Here is a 22994-nt window from a genome sequence, read left to right on the forward strand (position 1 = left end):
GACGCACTTGCAAACGTATTTGATCGATTTCACCCAACAGCAATACTCAACACTGATATGAGCTTTGAATGCAAATTAGACAATATTGGCGAATATAGTACTATCCATGTGTTGTCAACTACGATATTCAGTCCTCTAAATTGAATGCTGAATGTTCTACCATTGTCGTCTGGTGAGCGACGCCGTTACAATGGATATCCATCATTTCCAGTTTGCGTTTCCGAAAGAAAACCACGTAGATAGTGTTTCGAGCGACAAACCTCTTTTTTGCCCCTCAACAGAGTATATCCAGCATCTAACACCATCATATCCGTATATGTATACGTTGCTTCTCTATTGCTACGTTCGTTAAAGTCCATCAAACATCGTAGCTGTTGTTTGAAAAGTCGTGCTGTGAAATTAATAAAGTTTTTACTGAATAATTTTCTATAATTTACCGTTTGAATAGCCGAAATAAAGAAAGGAAACGACCGATATTGAACAATTCAAATAATTTACAAATAAATCACTTGGAAAACAAAATAAAAAAAGTTTTGTATGGAAAAGTCACTTTTTGGAAATTTACGCCATGAGTCGATTAAAACTGAACATTTAATAATCTAGCCCGCTAACAAATCAACTTTAAAATTATTTTTATAAGAAATAGAATTTTCCAAAATTCTACAGTGGCCATACACTTTAACCTTATAATAATGCCAGTAATAAAATGCATTTTCCTATTGATAGCATTGAAGTTACTGTTCTGGCTATGTTAAGACTATTTTCGAGCATATTATGAAATTCAATAACAAATTCATGAGTGCCCTATATAAAAATTTTACTTCAACAACCCCGGATGTTGCGGCGGCCACAACTGCGTTGTCAGTGTATCTACATACATATGTCGCATCGCCACAGAGCCGATATTAAGATAATAATCCTAATAGTGACCGTCCCACTTTATAGTTTTCTTGCTCTTAAACTGTAAAATAACTAAAATAACTTTACTAATGATTTAATTTGAAATAACTGCTCCTGTTTGTCTTATGAAGAGTAATGATGATAAATATCATTGCCTTGCTTCAGATTAGACTGAACTTTTTATTTTCATTTTACTTTGATTGTACCTAATTGTTTCTTGCAGGGACATTTATGCATTTTGTTTATGGGTTTAATACTTTGTAATTTTGAAGGCCAAGTGGATTTATGAAATATTTTATTTCTTTCACGAATTCTGTGCTACTAAACACGTCAACATAGGATGAATTTCATCCGTTCATTGAGGCTCTCTTGCCGTTTGTCAAATCGTTTTCGTATTCGTGGTTCAATTTGCAAGCTGCCAAGCGAAAGTATTACAAAAAACATGAAAAACGTATGTCACTGGAGGAGGAGCGACATTGCAAGGATGAACTACAAGTAAGATCTACTTTTAACATTTCCCAAATAATATTGAAACACTCACTTTATTTTGTGACTTTGTAATGTGAAATAATCAAATTTTAGTTACAAAACTCGAGTTTAGTAAAAAGTATCACAGCAGGAAGATTTAAAGCAGTTCATACCTTATATATGCATATAAGTATACCTAATCTAAAGATTTTCGACTTTCCGGTTAACTTTCCAGTACCTAACTTGTTTAGTATAATGTTTTGCCACTCTTGAGTATTTCCCTGGCTTTGGTTGGGAGTGTATAAAATGTTTGATTACATCCGAACCTAGCCCTTCCTTACTTGCTTAAAATGTAGTTTTGGCGAATGCTGGAAATATTTCATGCTCTAATTAATAGTAAAGTTTGCCAGCACCTACGAATAGGATTTACATTGGAAATTGTAAATAAAACGCAAAATATTTAATTATTCATTAACATTTATTTTGTCTTTTTCCAGTCCTCGAAACATTTTTCATAAGCAGTTTTTGGGAAGGCCTTCTGCTCCGTTAGCGAATTTTGTTTTATTTCTTCGATCAACTGAAAACGGGTTTCATTCCGATGATTGTTGACTTATTTGCATGTGTGTGTCGTCGGCAGTTATAATGCTCTCCATAAATGTGGGATCGCAATTCGCATAATCAACTATGTTCAAAGAGACTATTTTCGAAAAAAATTCAGCCAAAATCATTCGAACAGACTCACGAGAGATGTCTAGCTTGTCTATAACATTTGCCTGACAATTTTCAAAGACCGTATCCTTCACTCTTTGAATATTTTCATCAGTTGAAGAGGTCGAAGGTCATTCAGCACATGTCTTTAACGATCTCTCGACCGTCTTTGAAGGCTTTGTATCACTCGTAGGCTTGTGTTTTAGATAAAATTGAATCACCGTAAGCCTTTTCCAACATTCGCAACGATTCAGCACACGAAATGTGGTTAGAAATACAAAATTTGAGATAAATTCTTTGTTCGATTTTTTTATCCATTGTAAAAATCGCAATGCAAACTGGTTGACATATCGCTCTCATATTTGGCATAGTAATTAAGGACAGTCCTACCAACTTAGCAAAATACATTATTTGAAATATCATTTACCCGGGGAATTAGATTACAATTTCCGGGTGCTTTTTGCTTACAATTTATATATAATAGTTATTATTATTCTTACTTGGTAATAAGTCCTGGATGGTGAGCAGCAAATATAGTATAAATTCATAATATTCATAAGTGAATTTTTTGGCGTCGCAATTCGAAGCTTTTTTTCTTCTACCAGCTTCATGTAATAACCTTAAATATATTAGAGAGAGCTGTTAAATATCTTCGTAAATTTCGAATCGAGATATAATACATACATTCATTATAATGTATTTAATTTAACTTACATTAAATTCCGCTAAAGGTTTTATTCTTCGTTATTAAAGTAAGTTGGAAGCATATAACCTGATACTTAGAATAACTTATTTACCTAGGTAGTTTTTGATTGAGATGTTGCACTTATTTTCGTAGGTGAAACAAAATTCTTTAACAGCGTTTATTTTTACATTTTATATCTATTTTTCTTTGAAAAACTATATAAGTATATTTATGCAATAGAACGAAAAAGCGGAGGTGAAACAAAAGTGGGCGTCCCGGTTATTAGGAAAACTACGTAAAGATATTACTCAGGAATGCCGAGAAGATTTCGTGCAATCCATCACCGGCAAACGAAAATCGATTTGTGTTCTTTCGAATCCTGATCAAAAAGGAAAAATGCGACGAATCGACTGCTTACGACAGGCAGATAAGGTGTGGCGTTTGGATTTGGTTATGGTCATACTTTTTAAGGCGATACCGCTTGAAAGCACAGATGGAGAACGACTGGAAAAAAATCCCGAATGTACACACCCTAGCTTATGTGTAAATCCTTATCACATTAATGTATCTGTTCGCGAACTGGACTTGTATTTAGCGAATTTCATCAATACACATGATCCACTTCACAGCCCAACTCCGTCGTCACCGCCGCCTACATCAATAGCATTATTCTCATATAACAATGAACACACCCATGATAACGCCAATAGCAACACTAATGGCAGTAATAACAATATGAACAAAATTAAGAAAGATGGTGAAGCACGCAAAGAGAAAGGTAATAAAAGCTTCTCCATACTTAACTATATACATTAGAGTGATTCAAAAAAAAAATTTTTTTTTTTTCGTTTCGTACTTGGAAAAATAGGTTCTTAGACACCTCTAAGAAAGCCTCTCCAAACATGAGTTTTTAATTGTAACGGGAAGGTCCTCCTAAATACAGTTTTCTATTTTTTCTTATTATCAGATTGAAAAATTTATATCTCGCTTCCAACTACTTCAAAAAATATCTTGTTCCTTGAATTTTGTAGGAAATTGAATGCTCTACAAAAAAAGGTCTATAATGATTTTTTCATAAGCCCAAACGTTTAAAAGATATTACAATTAAAAACTCATGTTTGGAGAGGCTTTCTTAGAGGTGTCTAGGAACCTATTTTTCCGAGTACGAAACGAAAAAAAAAAATTTTTTTTGAATCACTCTAATATATGTACAGTATATATGTATATGTGTAGTACATGCGTTTGCTAGGAGTATTTTTATTAATTCCGTTTATTCCATTTTCGTTTTGAGTTTTTAATTATTGTTAAAATTAAATATTCTTTATGACTTGTGCTCAGTAAAGAAAGACATGGACAGATTTAATTCATATTAGTTGTTAATTTAATTTTAATATTGTGCCTTATGAAATGCTATATAAAATATTTCATCAGTAGGTCATTTGATGTATACAGTATATAGTATATTGAATAAAAACAAAAAAATATAGTTCTTATAGTTTCTGCTAATTTTAAAACTAGTGAATGATTTCCAACAGATTTCCTTACGAAATAGGCTTGTCTTAACAAACATTAAGGCTTTGTTTTTGACGGAATGTTAGCGTTGTTAAGCTTGAGGAGCAATTTTAAAAACTATATTCTTTAAATACTTTTCTCTGAAGAAAAAAAATTAGTATTAACTAATTAGTTTTACATAAAATTAGGTTACAGCCACAATCCTTACAATGGAGTTGTATGTAACGATATAATATTGGCTACTGGTGTTTTTTCATCGAAGGAATTGTGGAGTCTCTCTAAAGGTAGGCTTACAGATTAACATACATATTTGTATGCAGGAATATACACTCAGTCCTTTTTTTACGCGATTTTTGGTTCTGCCACTAATCGCGTAAAAAAAAATCGCGTAAAAATGGTTAGTTTTCCCATATTAACTGACGAATTGGTTCCGAATGTAAAAAATATCGCGTATAACAAAATATACGTGCAAAAAAATATTCAAAAATAATACAATAAGTTTCAAATTTCAGGCTTATGATTTATTCATTCATATCAAAATAAAAATACAAAACAAAAACCATATATAAAAGAGAAGAAAATAGAAAGTAGGTAGATTTATTGAAAAAACCGTTGAATGCTGTTTAATCACTGTCATTATCCGTAGTGGAAATTATTCTTAGCCGCTTATTTTGATGGCCGGCACTGATATCACTAGAATTTGTATCAGAATCAATAGTAAGAAATTCCGATGTAGTTCTTTATATCTTAACATGCCAAGACTCAATTCTTTTTGAAAAATTCGTGCACGTTCGGCATCAGTATCATTTGCTACAAAGTAATTTTCCAATTCTGCTGAAAGTTTAAGACCAAGCAAAAAACGAAAAAAAGCAATCGCGTTAAAGTGAGAAATTCGCGTAAAAAAAGGAATTTGCGCTGCAAAAATAACCGCGTTAAAGTGAAATAGCGTAAAAAGAGATCGCGTAAAAAAAGGACTGAGTGTACTCGATTTATGTCAAAACATTTAGATATATCTATATCATGTACATATGAGTTAATAAGAAGCTGTGTGAGGAGAAAAACTAAATTGAATTTTTTTCTATTGCATAGCATCTATTCTTGATGAGGCAAGTAATGATTTACTATCCACAAATGCTAGTCATATTAAGTTGGAAAATTCCGCCGGAACCTATGAATGCAACACATATCAGTTGCCACCACCATCAATTGGCGTTGGTGTAGATGTCCCTGGTAACTTGATAGCGACGAATAATATGTCAGCAAACACGGATTCTGGCCGATCAGCTACCTCCAGCTCTTCTATGATTGTTCCGGCTGGGTACAGTAGTAAGGATTCTGACAAAAAGAAAATACAGTACATTTCGGTTATATGCAATTGTTATAACGTAAAAAAATAGCATAAGACGGTATTTGTAAACAAGAGTTATTCGTTTATATGCAAATTCTATGCACACACGCAATCATTTCATTTCATTTCTAGTATTATATTTCCAATGTTTTCAAAAGCATGTAAGCATCAATGTTATGAAAAACAAATAGTTACGCAGCGAATCTAAGCCCGGCAACACCTTCTACGTTGAGGGATGTTTTATATAAGTATGATATTGCATGAACACTTCCTTATCATTAGTTAAATTGAAATGGACTGCCAATACGTCCGCAACAATATCCTGGTGGGACATGGCTCCAAAGTATACAAGTTCATTCCCGCATTGAATGTATTCGTGTCAAGTTTGCACCGTTCATAATTTCTGCTTTTCTCGTCTGTATCTTGAATTTTGTCAATGCCTGCCGAAATGAAATGACTTGATTTAATTTTACTTAGTTTTACCAACTTGAACATGAAATGTCATTTTCTAAAACAATTACTAATTATTTGCCGCTAAATTAAAAAATTTTAAACCGATCAAAATTTGTGGGTAACGAAAAATTGTTTCCATAAATGCGATATTTGCCTATAAATGATTTGCGTTCAAGCAACCTATTTTATATAATTACAAGGTGCATAATTCGTTGAAATATAAAAATTTTGCAAATACCCAAAATTGCGTAAAAGCGATTCATCAGATAACCGATATCCATTGTAATTTGCTTTGAAAAATTGTGTAATATATTATTTAATTACTTTCGAAAATAGTTGACTTTGTTGATGCACGAAGTATGCATTTGCCGCCATCTCCCCTCTTGCGAACCCAAGGAGCAGCAGCATGTAAAACTGACACGTGTACTTCGCCTGATGTTGGAGGAAATAACGGCAGTGGTGGTGGTTTTTCTGTGATTTTGCGTCCAAATGATTCAACGGGTGCAAGTATTCAATCAAGCGATATATCAATGCTTCAGCGATATCCGCCTTCACTAAACCGCTCATTATTAAATATGAGTCAAGTGCGACCGAACGAAGGTAAATTTTCAAAATTTGAACTAAACGTATTGAATATAATTATATGGTAGTCGTTGAAGTATTTTCGTCTTTCTAATCAAACTTCGACCTATTTTTTTATATTTATAATAATAAATAAATAAACAAATATGTACCATTTTGATCGACTACTTTTTGCCATTTTTCCGCTAGAGACATTATTCGATCAGTGTAAAACTTTCATCTGTGTAAATCGAAATTCCGAAATTTCCAGAACGGAAGCGAGCGAACCATTGTTGTGCTACACGAACTGATACAGGATTGTCACCGTAAACTTCACAAATTTCACTGGTGGCTTGCGAGGCATTCTTTCTTTTTTTATATAAATATTTCAAAATATAGCCAATTTCTTCATAGTTTCCACTCATTTTTGAACAGCTGTAACTTTTTTTCAACTTCCCCGAATTGAATTTTTTTTGGTTAAATGAAGCTTAAAGCTCACCTTTCCAACACTATATGGCATGGCACAATGTTATTGGTAGCACTAGAGATATACGACTGCAAAAATACGAAAAGACTTTTTCGACTACCCAATAATTACATAAATGTTTAATTTTATTCCATTTAAAATTCATTTCAGTGTTGATCCAACACAATGTAACGTCTGCATTGGTTGCAAATTCAGTGAGCCCTGGTACAATGTACTATCATTTACATAATAGCTCAAATGGTCTATCAGATTCCAGTAATAGCAGTACTCAGCATAACCATCATCCTCAAAGGCAACAATCTCAACACCAGGAACACCAACAAAACTTACACAGTCATGGTTCACAAATTTCAGTAGCTGCGGCAGCGGCTGCAGCAGCTGCTGCTGCTTCTATTTCAAAATATTCTTCCGAAGTTGTAAGTGGACATGATATGTCCGAGTTTGTTACCTATGTTTGCCAAGAAACCGGAAATAGTAATGCTCAAATTAATGAAATTCATCCCCCGCCACATCTTCAAAGTCACTTCCAGTTACAAACGGTTTCTACAGAAGGGCCATCATCTAGTCGTAATCCAAAATTATCCTCCGCAGCGCCATCCGCACAACCCTCTCATTATCAACAGTACAGTACGATGTTACCTCCGCCACCTTTGCCACCAATGGCGCGTCCAGTTGCGATAATTAGGTCCACAGGTGGTTTGACGATGGTAGAATCACCACCATTATCTGCAACACCTCCAAACTCCAATCAATCGGGTAAGGAATCATCCAGGCATCAGCAAACACAGCAGGATCACCAAAATCAACATCAGACTCGGTGCCAGACGCTAGCACATCCTCAACATGTCGCAGTCGAGCACGGTGACTCAAGTGGTCAAATCTTGACGGTGAACACATCTACGAACACTAGTGAAGGTAACGGTAATACTACTTCGGTTTCGAGTACAACAGATGCGGTTACCGTACCCACTTCCAATATGCAAAAAAACACATCTGCTACTAGTGGTAGCAATAATAGCAGTAGTAGTTCAACTGATATTGTAGTGGCTGGTTCGTCACCACCTCCGATAAGTCCTCAAGAACATATAGATGTTGTACGTAGCACAAAATCCTCGACAATTGGTCGCTTTGGCACCCAGTCGTACTCAACAGCCACTAGTCGGGAGTATTTCAATCATTTCCATTCACAAACTACTCCAGTAAGTATACATTATTATTTTTTATTATTTGTGTTTAATCAAATATTTATTAACGCATAATAATAATATTTACATTTTCTTTACACTTGGGTGGGCGAAAAAACACTTGTTAAAACTTTTCCGTAGATACCGTCGTCCGGAACGAGGAAAAACTAAGAAAACCTTAAGATGCACCGAGACTCTAATACCCTTTACAGTAGCAATTTTTATAGAATAAAAAAAATCTTTATATTGATATTGATCGTTCAGTTTGTTTGTCAGCTATATGCTATAGTGATCCGAATATATTCGTAGATTTTTGTGTTGCCTTTGTCAATACACTCAGTCCTTTTTTTACGCGATTTTTGGTTCTGCCACTAATCGCGTAAAAATTAGTTTTCCCATATTAACTGACGAATTGGTTCCGAATGTAAAAAATATCGCGTATAACAAAATATACGTGCAAAAAAATATTCAAAAATAATACAATAAGTTTCAAATTTCAGGCTTATGATTTATTCATTCATATCAAAATGAAAATACAAAACAAAAACCATATATAAAAGAGAAGAAAATAGAAAGTAGGTAGATTTATTGAAAAAACCGTTGAATGCTGTTTAATCACTGTCATTATCCGTAGTGGAAATTATTCTTATCCGCTTATTTTGATGGCCGGCACTGATATCACTAGAATTTGTATCAGAATCAATAGTAAGAAATTCCGATGTAGTTCTTTATATCTTAACATGCGGAGACTCAATTCTTTTTGAAAAATTCGTGCACGTTCGGCATCAGTATCATTTGCTACAAAGTAATTTTCCAATTCTGCTGAAAGTTTAAGACCAAGCAAAAAACGAAAAAAAGCAATCGCGTTAAAGTGAGAAATTCGCGTAAAAAAAGGAATTTGCGCTGCAAAAATAACCGCGTTAAAGTGAAATAGCGTAAAAAGAGATCGCGTAAAAAAAGGACTGAGGGTAATTCATGCTAAATAACGTGAAAATATCTTGTCAAATACAAGAGTTTTCTGTACATGAATTTGATTTTGACGATCCTTTTGGCAGCTATATCTGATAGTGGTCCGATATTGGCGGTTCCGAGTAATAAGAAGTTTACATTTATGGGCTCAATGACATATTTGTTTACATTTTATATAGTCTTCAACCCTTTCTTTACTTTTAACCAAGCTAACAGCATTTGTTCAAATTTAGCAAAGACAAGAATCTTCACACAATTTGGCACTGACTGAGCAACGCAACAATATTCGAATTCTTTAGCTTTAATTACTTTAGCATACAGCCGTCATTCAAGCTGGCCGATCATGTAGGGTTACCATATTCCCTGATTTTGACCTTCGGCAGTGATTCCCTGAGTTTCGTGAAAAATCTCTGGTTTCTTCCTGAATTGGCGATTTTTTTAATTATTATTTTTTTTTAGCTAGTGCCTGAAAAAAGTGAGCATATCGTTTTAGTCTATTTGGGCGTTTTGAATTTGCGCGCCACGCGTAGGATTTAGGCATTTACAAGAATTCATGGTTGCGTTCCAAAACTCGACCGTGTTCAACTCGCACAGGTTTTTTTTGGTATAATGCCCCTATTGCGGTTTTCAACCCGACTTGGTCGAATTGAAGTTAAGGCAATTCAACTTCAGATCAACCAAACTCTTTTACGGTATTGCGAACTTCAACTAAGTTCAGTCGAAGTATGATTGGCGTCGCCAACCTAAGAAAGGGAAATTTGACAGATAGTGAAACAGCTAAAATTTTGTAAACGACATATTTAAACAATTGAATTCAGTTGTCGCTCGCGAAAAAGTGAATAAACATTAAAATAAATAAAAAATGGATATAAGTTTTGATTTATATTAAAATGACGAAAATATTGGGGGCAAAATTGATGTGCTACGTATACGAAAAAGCCTTCGTGATCACTCAAATCCATTGGAGCTTCCAAATGCAAAGTAAGCCATAGTTTTTTCACAATTGAGTGGCTTTTTAATAATATTTGTTGCAGATTCATAAGTTATTTTCGATTAAATAAAGAAGCATTTTGTTTTTTACTGAATAAGATGAAGGAACATTTCCGCAAACGTGTGCGAGGAACGGCCATACCTCCTACATATATTAAAATTATGCGCAACTCTGCGTTTCCTTGCTGACGGTGGTTATCAAAAATGCAGTGGAAATGATTTTAACATTGGGTTGGCGCAATCTACGATATCTTTAGTAATTAAAGAGGTTCTAAATATAATTGAACAACGTATTTGTGCCTAATGGATTAAAATTCAAATGACTGTGAAGAAGCAAAACGCTTCAAAAGTTTCATTTTATTCAAAAAGTGCTTTCCCGGGAGTAGTTGGTTGCATCGACGGGACTCATGTTCGCATAATCTCACCAAGAAAAGAAGTGCATCATCTTTATCTTAACAGAAAGGGCTACTACAGTTTGAACGTGATTACTGTATGTATAAAATCTGAATTATATTATATTAGAAACAAAATGGTATAATTTCTTAAAATTTTTAGCTTTGTGATTCTAAAATGTCTATTCGGTATGTAGATGCTAGGCATGCAAGCGCAAATCATGACTCTTTTGTTTTCAATATTAGCGATTTGAATGTGCATTTACAGAACAACATACAGAATAACACTTGGATCTTGGGTAAGACTTTATCGTATTTATTGCTAAATAATTGGCGTAATGTAATTTCTTAGGCGACGCTGGCTATCCTCTGCACAAATTTTTAATGACGCCTTATCGCTTGGCGAAAGCTTCTTCACTCTAAGCAAGCTACAATACAGTATGTACACTCAAGGGCCCGGAATATTGTAGAGCGGACAATTGGTGTACTCAATAGTAGATTTCGATGTCTTTTATCTGTACGAGGTTTACATTACACTCCTGAAAAAGCTACGCAAATTGTGAATGCTTGTTGCGCATTGCACAATATTTGCCAACACTTTCAAGTGGATTCTCCGGAAGAAATACCATCTACTTCAAATACTACAATGACCAATGATGTTTTGGACATAGAAAGAGAAGAAGAGGATACGACTCGAATACTTCGCAATAATATTATGACTTTCCTCTAAATAATTAAAATATTAAATTTCATTTCTAATGTGCTATTTATTCAGGCATATACTTAAATTTTATTTAAATAAATTCATTAATTAACAATATCACTTCATTTTTTAATGTAAACTTAAACTATGGTACAAAAATATAAAATATCACTTCATTCCAGAATGATAAAATAAAAAAAATATTACTTCTTGTGTTAAATAACCAAAATAAAATTCAAATCTTTGCGAAGATTTTAATTTAGCAATTTTGAGGCGCTGCACCTCAATTTTAAGTGCATGGAGTTCATGCGCCTCGTTTGCTTTCCTTTCGTATATCTCGATTTTCATTTTTTTAAATCGAAAGCTTCTTTTTGGAGAGTATAAGATTTATGTACAGATTTCTCCAACTATCCAATTTTTTTTTTTAATTTGCTGTTGCGTTTCAGCCTGGGTTTAAAGGAGTTGCAGCCTTTCCGACTCCATGCAATTGTTCACCCTCCTTAACTGAACTCTCCTGGAAGGAGTCGGGCGTTCCTGCACAACTGGAGTGGACAATGGCGAGCGTTCAAGGGGCACATCGGCGACAGTAGGAGGTATATTCTCCACACCAAATGCTGGCCCACTTGGTGCAACTGCTTCCCTTAATTGAATAAGCTGGGCCACGCTCTCTTCCACTGGGCTCAGCGACTGCTCTTGCGACGGTCCACCACCAGTCGCAAGGTAGTTATTCCTGTTGTTGGCAAGTTTTTTCTTTAGATTTGACTTATAGTGAATCCACACCTAATAAAAAAATTTTATTTTTAGTTAATATTTTTAATGTCATAGCCATAACTGACTCGTCCCCATTCGTAGGCAGTTCTGCTTCGTGGCCCTAAACAATTTAACTGTAGTGCCACACTCTCCCACAATTCTTTGATTTTGAATTTAATGTTTCCAAATTGGGGCTTTCCTCTTTCTACTTCTGAAAACTTCTCCATTAACTCCACCATTTTTTCGAATTGCTTTTTTGTTGTAACTTTATTTTTTCTGAAAATTTATAAAAAATATTAATTAAAATTAATTTAACATTAATTAAAATAGTTATTTTACCTGTTCTCCACTTTTCTTTAATATTTTTTTGTATTTCACTGCACGAATGTTGAACTTCAACTGCTACTAAACAGTTGAAGTTTATTTATATACTAGTCAACCCCACTTGTATCGGGTGATTTTTTAAGAGCTTGATAACTTTTTAAAAAAAAAACGCATAAAATTTGCAAAATCTCATCGGTTCTTTATTTGAAACGTTAGATTGGTTCATGACATTTACTTTTTGAAGATAATTTCATTTAAATGTTGACCGCGGCTGCGTCTTAGGTGGTCCATTCGGAAAGTCAATTTTGGGCAACTTTTTCGAGCATTTCGGCCGGAATAGCCCGAATTTCTTCGTAAATGTTGTCTTCCAAAGCTGGAATAGTTGCTGGCTTATTTCTGTAGACTTTAGACTTGACGTAGCCCCACAAAAAATAGTCTAAAGGCGTTAAATCGCATGATCTTGGTGGCCAACTGCCCATGCATCCCGAAAAATGCACTGTTTGGTGTGGTTTGTACGCTGGTGGAATCATTGGACCGTATTTTTTCAAAGATGCTGTTGGACGCAACGTTACGGTGAATGGCGATCGCTATCGTTCGATGCTAACAAACTTTTTGTTGCCAAAAATGGAAGAACTGAACTTGGTTGACATGTGGTTTCAACAAGATGGCGCTACATGCCACACAGCTCGCGATTCTATGGCCATTTTGAGGGAAAACTTCGGAGAACAATTCATCTCAAGAAATGGACCCGTAAGTTGGCCACCAAGATCATGCGATTTAACGCCTTTAGACTATTTTTTGTGGGGCTACGTCAAGTCTAAAGTCTACAGAAATAAGCCAGCAACTATTCCAGCTTTGGAAGACAACATTTCCGAAGAAATTCGGGCTATTCCGGCCGAAATGCTCGAAAAAGTTGCCCAAAATTGGACTTTCACAATTCACCACCTAAGACGCAGCCGCGGTCAACATTTAAATGAAATTATCTTCAAAAAGTAAATGTCATGAACCAATCTAACGTTTCAAATAAAGAACCGATGAGATTTTGCAAATTTTATGCGTTTTTTTTTAAAAAAAAGTTATCAAGCTCTTAAAAAATCACCCGATACAAAGTTGAAAACCGCAATACCAAAAAAAAGTTGAAGTTCCATCATACTTCAACTGCAATTTTTTTTGACAGATTGAGTTGATGTCGGCAATACCGAAGTTTTAAACTTCGACTAAAATGCAGTTGGGTTGAAAACCGCAATAGGGGCATAAAATTCCTGCACGAGTTGAACTCGGTTGAGTTTTGGAACGCACACCACATGATATCGCCATCATACATATGTACATGTATACCGTCGCATGGAAATGTCTCACACATGTCTCGACTCGAATTTGCGGAATTTTCTTATATTATTTACAAATCACCGGTGTGTTCACAACATTTATGTATATATCATAAATTGAATCCGAATCCGGAATGGGCAATTTTTTACGCCTAATATTTTGTGGTTTAATTTAAATCTTCAGTTTTTAGACTCGAAAAATGTTCATATTGACGACAACAAATTGATCGATCAGTTGGCAAATTTGAATGCGTTCTTGAAGTCAAAAAAAGAGGACCGAAAAATATCAGAGGAATTTTTTCGCAATCTGTTAATGACCAGCTGTGTCCATTCTTCAAAGCTAATAAGAACTCTGAGTCGTTTTCCGAAATCTTGATAATAGTTCAGTATTTGTTGTCTATCCCTGGTCACAACGCAAATTGCGAGCGTATTTTTGTACATATGCAACGGGACTGATTTTGACTGAGACCGATATGGTAACCTTACCGATTATGTTAGGTTAGTCCTTTTATAGATCAATTTTAAATTCCGAAATTTTTATCACTTTTACCATTAATTTATTATTATTTATAAATTTAATTAATTATTATTTCGTCTTACTATTTGTTAGCTTAAGCTATTATTTAATATTAAAAAATTGGCAGCTTTTTGCGATTTTCCTTCAAAAGTATTATTATTATTTTCAGTTTTGATTGAAAATACATTATAAAAGTAGTCATACCGTTTTAAATATTTTTAATACTTATACCATGAGCAGGGTATATTGAGTTTTCCATAGAGTTTGTAACACCCAGAAGGAAACGTCGAGGCTTAGGCCAAGCTATACATAGACCAGTTCCATTCTAAGTCAGGGTTTCATTAATGTATCAAACATAAAAAAGATACACTGTAATGAGTAAAATAAGCTCTTTCGTTTTCATTGAGATAACTTATATATTGAAAGATAGATGTGGTATTATGTCACCCGAAAGTTCGAAAATCTTTTTATGTGGTATATGGGGGATAAGAAATACTACTTATTATCAGGAAATGTTTTCGGTAAAAAGTGAGCTATAGGCACTGCGGTCAACATATTCAGTACCTAGGGACTGACAAACTTTAAAGGCACTAATAATGAAAGAGTCATTGTACTTTAAGTAGTTTTTAACAAAACCGTTATATGGAGAGTGTTATTATTTGATTTCATAAATTTTCACACAATTGTAAGAAACACCAGTCCTTCCATTTTTTGTCAAGGAACATGTGCACCCAGTTTCATCAAGATATGTTAATTTTTAATTGCACCCACATACGGACGGACGGACGGACAGATAGTCATCTTGATTTCAACTCTTCTCGTCATCCGTGATTATTTATGTATACATAATCCTATTTCAATCTCGTTCCGCTTTTGGTGGTATAAACAACCGTCAGGTGAACAAAAGCAATATACTCTGTAGCAACATGATGCAAGAGAAAAAAAAAATTAATTTCGGGCGTACCGTAGCTATAATACTCTTCACAAAAACAAAATATTCCTTAATAGAACTTGATTTTGATCGAATACTTTGTATGACATACATACATATTAGGGTGATTCAAAAAAAAAATTTTTTTTTCGTTTCGTACTCGGAAAAATAGGTTCCTAGACACCTCTAAGAAAGCCTCTCCAAACATGAGTTTTTAATTGTAAGGGGAAGGTCCTCCTACATACAGTTTTCTATTTTTTCTTATTATCAGATAGAAAAATTTATATCTCGCTTCCAACCACTTGAAAAAATATCTTGATTCTTAGATTTTGTGGGAAATTGAATGCTCTACAAAAAAGGTTTACTATGATTTTTTCGTAAACCCAAACGTTTAAAATATATTAACAGTTAAAATTTGATTATTTTTGGGCAAATTTTTTATTTCTTATGAATTTTATAACTTAATGAAAAAAAATTATTATGAATGATGAAACTCATAATTTTGTAGGAAATTTACTGCTCTATAAAAATGGTCTCATATGATTTTTCGATTAAGTTAAGCGTTTACGAGATATTCATCGTCAAACATCAATGCATATTAAGGTGGATCAAAAAAAAATTTTTTTTTCGTTTGGTACTCTGAAAAATAGGTTCCTAGACACTTCTAAAAAAGCCTCTCCAAAAACCTATAAGTTTCATTATTCATAATGATTTTTTTTATTGAGTTATAAAATTCATAAGAAATAAAAAATTTTCCCAAGAATAATCAAACTTCAACTGTTAATATCTTTCAAACGGTTGGGTTTACGAAAAAAACATCGTGGCGATTCCTACAAAATCTAATGAACAAGATATTTTTCAAGTAGTTGGCAGCGAGATATAAATTTTTCTATCTGATAATAAGAAAAAATAGAAAACTGTATGTAGGAGGACCTTCCCGTTACAATTAAGAACTCATGATTGGAGAGGCTTTCTTAGAGGTGTCTAGGAACCTATTTTTCCGAGTACCAAACGAAAAAAAAATAAAATTTTTTGAATCACTTTAATACATATACAAAAGTGAAGAGCAAGTTCGCGTAAATATCTTACAGACAGACAATAGGACGTAGCTAAATTTGCTCAACTAATCATGCCTATCATTTAATATATTTTGTATAAACTTCGTGACAAGCCAGGGTATATTAAGCTTGCCACAAAGTTTGGATATAGAAATTATGGTAAATTTTGCGCTCTTAATATTAACGTAAACAGGTGATGCATTGTAATTTTGATTTCCTATATAAATTACATAGGAATATTTTCCTATTTTGTTTGGATGTTTTTTGAATTTGAAAAAATTAATGAGTAGTAAAAATGGAAATTTATTCTTTTAGGGAATTTAATAATCTACAAAAGTGGTCAACAGTTCATTTAATATTGTTTTACGGAAATTAATTAATTATTAAATAGCTCGGAAATTATTTATCGGGCTTACTTTAAATTTTTAAAATATAATTCTTTACGCTAATCTGACACAAATCGATTTTGTTAAAATTTTGACTACCCTAACCCCCCACGTAAAATAGCTCCATAAAAATCATTGCAACGCCTTTTTAATATCCTATTTAATTGTCTGTTACGCAAATTTTATAATAAGAGTAACGATTATGTTATTAACTTCCTAGAAACATTTTTCACAGATTCTTGGCTACACTAGTTCAATCTCGACCATTTCCGGGGTTATCAGTCCGACTAACCTAAGTTTGTATTCATCGCCGATCACTGGTGCATCAAATGCATCTCATCGGTCTACACCACGGCCACGATGGAACCCGCCGTTCCTTATGGAAGATGAGTTTAGCATGATGCCACAATCAGTGTCTAGCACAAACTCTGAAAACACTCCAGTGATATTAATGGAAGATGGTAAGCAACAAACAATTCATGTATACATTGTGACAATTACCCGGAAATTGTAAATAAAGGGAAACATATTTAATTAACCAATATTTATTTGGTCACCTTCAAAGTGATCCTCACTTATGCCAACAATTTTTTAAGTCCTCGAAACACTTTTCTTAAGCACTTTTTGGGATGGCCTTCAGCTCCTTTAGCGAATTTTGTTTTATTTCTTCCATCGACTGAAAACGGGTTTCATTCCGAAGATTGTTGACTTGTTTGTATGTGTGTCATCGGTAGTTATAATGCTCTCCATAAATGTGGGATCTCAATTCGCATAATCAACTATGTTCAAAGAGACTCCTTTCGAAAAAGAATCAGCCAAAATCATTCGAACGGACTCACGAGAGATGTCGAGCTTGTCTATAACATTTGCCTGACAATTTTCAAAGACCATATCCTTCACTCTTTGAATATTTTCACCAGTTGAAGAGGGCGAAGGTCATTCAGCACATGACTTTAACGATCTCTTGACCATCTTTGAAGGCTTTGTCTCACTTGTAGGCTTGTGCTTTTGATAAAACTGGATCTACGTAAGCCGTTTCCAAGATTCACACCGATTTCTCACACGAAATTTACTTATAAATACAAAATTTTAGACAAATTTCTTTTCGATTATTGTATCCATTGTAAAAATCACAACGCACTACTGAGGTGTACCGACTTAAACAGCTACTGTAAATAAACTGGTTAACAGATCGCGCTCATATTTGGCATAGTAATTAAGGACGGTTGAACTGTCTTAGCAAAATACGCTTTTTAAAGTATCATTTACCCGAGGAATTGAATTACAATTTCGCGATGCTTCTTTATCACAATATACATTCTACATCATATTTCATATATAACAATTATTGAGTTACTTGTAGTGTTTTATTATTTTCATTGCTTTATTTATACCTTCACACTAAAGGATATTATTTAGTAGTGCTCAAGTAAAATTATTTCATTATACTAAAAAAATCTCAATTCCAGCTAGCCGATATAATGAAGAATATTCTCAGAATCGTGACTACATAACATGATTAAAAATACCAGTTGTAGATGACTACCATTAAGATAACTAGAAATGTTTAGATAATATAAGTTAGAGTTTATATGTAAGTTTCCCATTTTAAGAGCTAGTGAATATTGTTTCAATTATATAAGGCAATTATAAAAGTAGTTATTGAAGCACATATGTATACATATAATACGTGGTATTTATACTAATAAATATACATATACATTTATAGGCACACTTAAAGACCCCGCCACGCCTTCCTGTGGCTAGGATGTAATTAAATTATATTATATTATATCATTTATAATTACTCGTTTTTAGTATACAATCACAAACTTCAACGATTACGATCACGAATAGATTGTAATGTGATATGTGAAGCGTAATGTAAATCAGCATCCTGCCTTACCTATAACCTACTGACTGTACACCGTAGTTATAGAGTATAACGATACAGGAGGAAAGCAGAAAAATGCACGTCGTGTGCCCGATCTCTAATCACATATGTAAATTGTATTGTTCAACATTCGACGAATGTAATTGCAAAATCGACGGTGATTTTGTAAAAAAGGTCTCCGTTAAGACCTACGATAGGACGAAACGGACGAAATAGCGTTTCATTTTTATATATAACAAGACTAGATCTATACCTTTATCAATATGCGTTCATTTTTATACAGTAATACAAAATACGAAACTCAATATCTTACGGGAAAAAATGTTAAAAAGATCTTTTCGTACGCATGATTTAGTTATTCAAGAAATGTATTTGCTTTCCAATTGGCTCAATTGGTCATGGTAGCCTAATTCATATACATACATATGTGTAGAGGCTTGAGTACATATACATATAGCATACAGTGCTAGTGAACATTTAAAAATAATATACATACATATGTATAGTATGTATGAGGGACAAAATATTTTCGGTGTAACTTACACATTCTGCTATGTACTTATATTTTATAAGTTCATATAAAATATTTTCAAACACCTTTATACATACTTGTTCATAATTATTTATTCATTTGTGTGGAAAGTTTGAAAGAAGTTTTTTACCATCTTATTACAATATTTTATTCGAATTAGTGTTGAGAAATGCATACATATATATATGTATATATGTAGTACGGTTACACATATGAGCTATAATAAGTGGTCACAATTACATACATATATGAAACTACATGTGTATGGGCAAGTAAGATTCATAGTTCATATACTATAAATACTTAAACACATTTGCAAATAAATAGGGCTGAGAGTCCTTATAGCCGGACATATTCTTTAATTGGACAAATTTCATGAACACAACGTTTTCATTAATTTGTTCATATAAAACCAATTCCTTTTACATGAGAACGTTCCAAGAACCGGTTACGGACACTATTTTTGCAATACTTCGGTCAAATTTTCTTTGGTAAATGGACAAGCTTTCTTAAAATTTGTCAAGAAGATTGTGTACAATTTATACTTCCCGCTGATTTACGAAAACTATTTGGATAATTGTCAATTATTCGTCCTTGGCTCCCCCATTGGCTCGCATTTATTAGTTCGATAGAATTATAGTTTTAAATTTCTGCTTCATAGTATAAGAAGATTAAACACTCATTTTTACCACGTCCCTATATATGAACAGCACCTTTAGCAGGACAAAAAAACAGTGCGACGGTGGGTGCCCGTCTGTGTTTTCTGTGTAAACTTTGTTTTAATAGCTACTAGCAAGTCAATTTAAGGATAACTTCTACTCTCCAAAAACCGCTTACAAGTATTAGTTTCTCACGAGAAACTCAATAAAGAAAAGCACTACTATATTATGAAATCTTGAATATAAAATTAAAGCAATGAATGAAACATGAGTTGATGTCACGGTTGATGACTGGGTATGGTACTTAAGAGCACGGCGGTTGCAGAAAAAAGAAACTACGTTTTGAAATAAATAACATGCATACATGCGTGAGAATGCATAATTTGGACTACAAGTTATTAGAGTTCAAACCTCAATTGAGATAAATACCGATACGATATGTACATACATAGATACAATGAAATAACTTGTCTATAATTATAATTTTTTCGCATTTTATTTACTGTTAAATAGTTTTAGGTAGTTGTTATCACTATTTTTTATATGTATGTATGAGTTTGCAAATCGTATACTATATAATACTATATATTTGGTCGAATATGCATATCGTTTATGCTTGCATTGCCAAAAAAAATCCTTTAATACGTTTCGTATTTGTGCATAAATATTCTTTAGTGTAGATATTATATTTAAAATACCTGGTTCACATTTTACTTTTGACAAAATATATTTAGTTAGGTAGATTGTTTTGATTAGATTCGATCTAACGAGAAAATTTCGTGTTGCATTGATACATTCTCCACTTTAAAGAAATGGTGGTTAAAGGTAAAGATGGCGTCGGACTTAGTTCGCAGCGTGTCTTACTGATTTCAAAATTTTAGTACAGAAAATTTCATATAAATAAAATTTCAAAACGAAATTTAGAAAAACAAATACACACTATGAAATTTTCGTGTTCTAGACTAACATTTTTCCATATTTAATTGTGAATTTGCATAATAGTCTTAATATTTAAAACATTTGTTGCAATCCATATTCAGTTGGCCATATGTAACACAGCTTGAATGAAAAAAATAATAATTTTGAATTAATCCAAACATATTTCTCATAAATTCAACAAAAACATCCTATGGCAGGGCCAAATTCTTTTGTATTTTAAAGTTAATTTAAAGTAAATTTTTTAACAATAATTAGAACTAGCTGACAGTACCTTTAACATTATAATCCCAGTGTGACTCTGCATTTATTTGCTTCCCCAATAATTAATAACTTTAATAAATTTCTTTGATATGAAGCATAGGACGATAGTACAAATTACTCGTTTTTGTACTGTTCAACCTGTTTCATAGAATCCTTTTTATTTCACAATATGCATGCTGAAGGAAATCTTTGTCGAAATTCTAGAGGTATTTTCAAAAAAATCTGTGTATTTTAAAACAAAAACTTATTTAAAATAGTATGTCCTTTGGGTCGCCACTAATATTATACTTAGGCAGCTTTAAAATTTTGTACTGAATAGGAAATTAATAAACTAAAGTTTCAATTGCATTAGTACCAATAACATTCATACAAAAACGTGTAAGTATGTATGTATATGTATATGTAAAACGGTTATCTATGACTCATATTCAAGATGGGGATAGGCTTAAAACTATATGTTATCTTATAATTACGAGTATATAGATAGGAAACTAGAAATTGAGGTTACAAAATATACAATTAATTCATTAATATTTGTAAGCATACAAGCAAGGGCTTACACTGATATAAACTAAAAGATTAAATTGAGACAATAGTAGATATAATTAGAACACACTAAAAGGCACATAAATCAGTCTACAGCTATTGCGTACATGATTTATAATAATAAATGATATAAAAAAAATGTGTAAAAAAATATATACAATAGGATATACATATGTTTGTATATAAAGATAGAGAAATCTCCGGTTAACTGAACTTGAAAATTTGTACATTAACTGTTTAATTATCTGGAGATTTTACTTATTTATACTCATTTAGATTTAAAGAAGCCTGACTAAGCGAAAAGTTCAAGAACAATTAAAGAAAACGCTAAAATGTAATTTAAATATGTATTTTACTTGAAGTTAGTTCAAATAAACTGGTACTATATGATAATATGATATGAATCTCAACCAGCTCAATTTTAACAGATTTTGTAGTGGTTAATTTTTGTGTTTTTAGTATATTAAGGCTACGGAGGTAAATTACATACATATGTGTATTTTAACATCATAAAAAAAATAAGAAAACGGGTTTTCGAGATGAATCGCCTACTTTGAAATCTACCCTACAAGATGGAGTAACAGATTCCGCAAACTCATTGAAAAATTTTCAGCTACCCACACGGTTACATGTTGTGCAATTTTCAATTGAATGGGAGAAAGTAAGAGAAAGAAAAACTATGGACATTCTAAATATATTATAATATTAAAATGCTAAAAGAGGAAGACGAATACACAATTTTTCAAAAAGAAGAAAAAAGCAAAAAAGCGCAATTTCATAAGAAATTTTGGATTTTGAAGAGGTCTTTCTTTGACAATTTTATATTTTATAATTAACTAGTCTAAACCCACGGCTCCGCCCGCTCGTTGTTGTGAAGGATATCATTTATCGTAATAACAATATAATGCAATAGTTAAATTGACAATCTACATTTTTATTTACTTCGTAAATCACTTAAGGAATAGTACATACATACTACATAAATACGTATGATGTAACATCTTCACAGTCTCTGTATCTGCACCGTATATCCCCAATGAACATTTTTGTTGATTCTCAAATTGAGATGCGTTTGAGAATCAACCTTAATTTCAAATCTCAAACTCTTGTCCTCTAAGTCATTTCAATTTGAAAACAAAGCCATTCTCAAACAAAAAGGCACATTTTTGATATGAAATTTTCCTTTTTTCTCAATTTGAGAATGTTAAAATCTCAAACATTTTCTCAAATATGAAACGAGAGGAATGGAACGAATTCCAATTACATTAATTGAAGTTGCCACTGATTTAAAAATAAGAACTGGTTGAAATTAGGTTTTAAAATTAATTTTTATTTATATAAGAATTTATAGAGGTATATTGTACGCGGTACATATACATATATACACAAATTTTATTAAACAATAAATAACATGGTAACGTAACAAAAATTCATTTTTTTAATTTAAATTAACGAAAATAATGTACATTCTTAAGATAAGGAAACAAACGAAAAAGTTAATTTCAGTGC

General features: G+C 32.8%; 1 protein-coding gene across 16 annotated transcripts in view; it reads left to right on the forward strand.

Annotated features, from left to right (window-relative positions):
- The window catches only part of LOC126765668 (uncharacterized), a 528704-nt gene that overhangs the window by 13252 nt on the left and 492458 nt on the right, over nt 1-22994 (forward strand). For 12 of the 16 annotated variants that reach the window (XR_007668512.1, XM_050483268.1, XM_050483264.1 and 9 more), the window contains 7 exons: nt 1240-1395; nt 3002-3539; nt 4462-4557; nt 5363-5599; nt 6411-6674; nt 7273-8321; nt 16875-17115. Coding sequence is in view for 15 of the 16 variants with exons in the window: in XM_050483268.1 (XP_050339225.1) it covers nt 1240-1395; nt 3002-3539; nt 4462-4557; nt 5363-5599; nt 6411-6674; nt 7273-8321; nt 16875-17115 (2581 nt within the window). In the remaining variant the exon portion in view is untranslated. Of the gene's footprint in view, nt 1-1239; nt 1396-3001; nt 3540-4461; nt 4558-5362; nt 5600-6410; nt 6675-7272; nt 8322-11806; nt 14866-16874; nt 17116-18123; nt 21896-22994 lie in introns of those variants that run through there. The other 4 variants (XM_050483271.1, XM_050483272.1, XM_050483267.1 and 1 more) reach the window with 4 other exon arrangements.

The sequence above is a fragment of the Bactrocera neohumeralis genome, unplaced genomic scaffold, assembly GCF_024586455.1.
Source record: "Bactrocera neohumeralis isolate Rockhampton unplaced genomic scaffold, APGP_CSIRO_Bneo_wtdbg2-racon-allhic-juicebox.fasta_v2 cluster11, whole genome shotgun sequence".
Taxonomy (NCBI): domain Eukaryota; kingdom Metazoa; phylum Arthropoda; class Insecta; order Diptera; family Tephritidae; genus Bactrocera; species Bactrocera neohumeralis.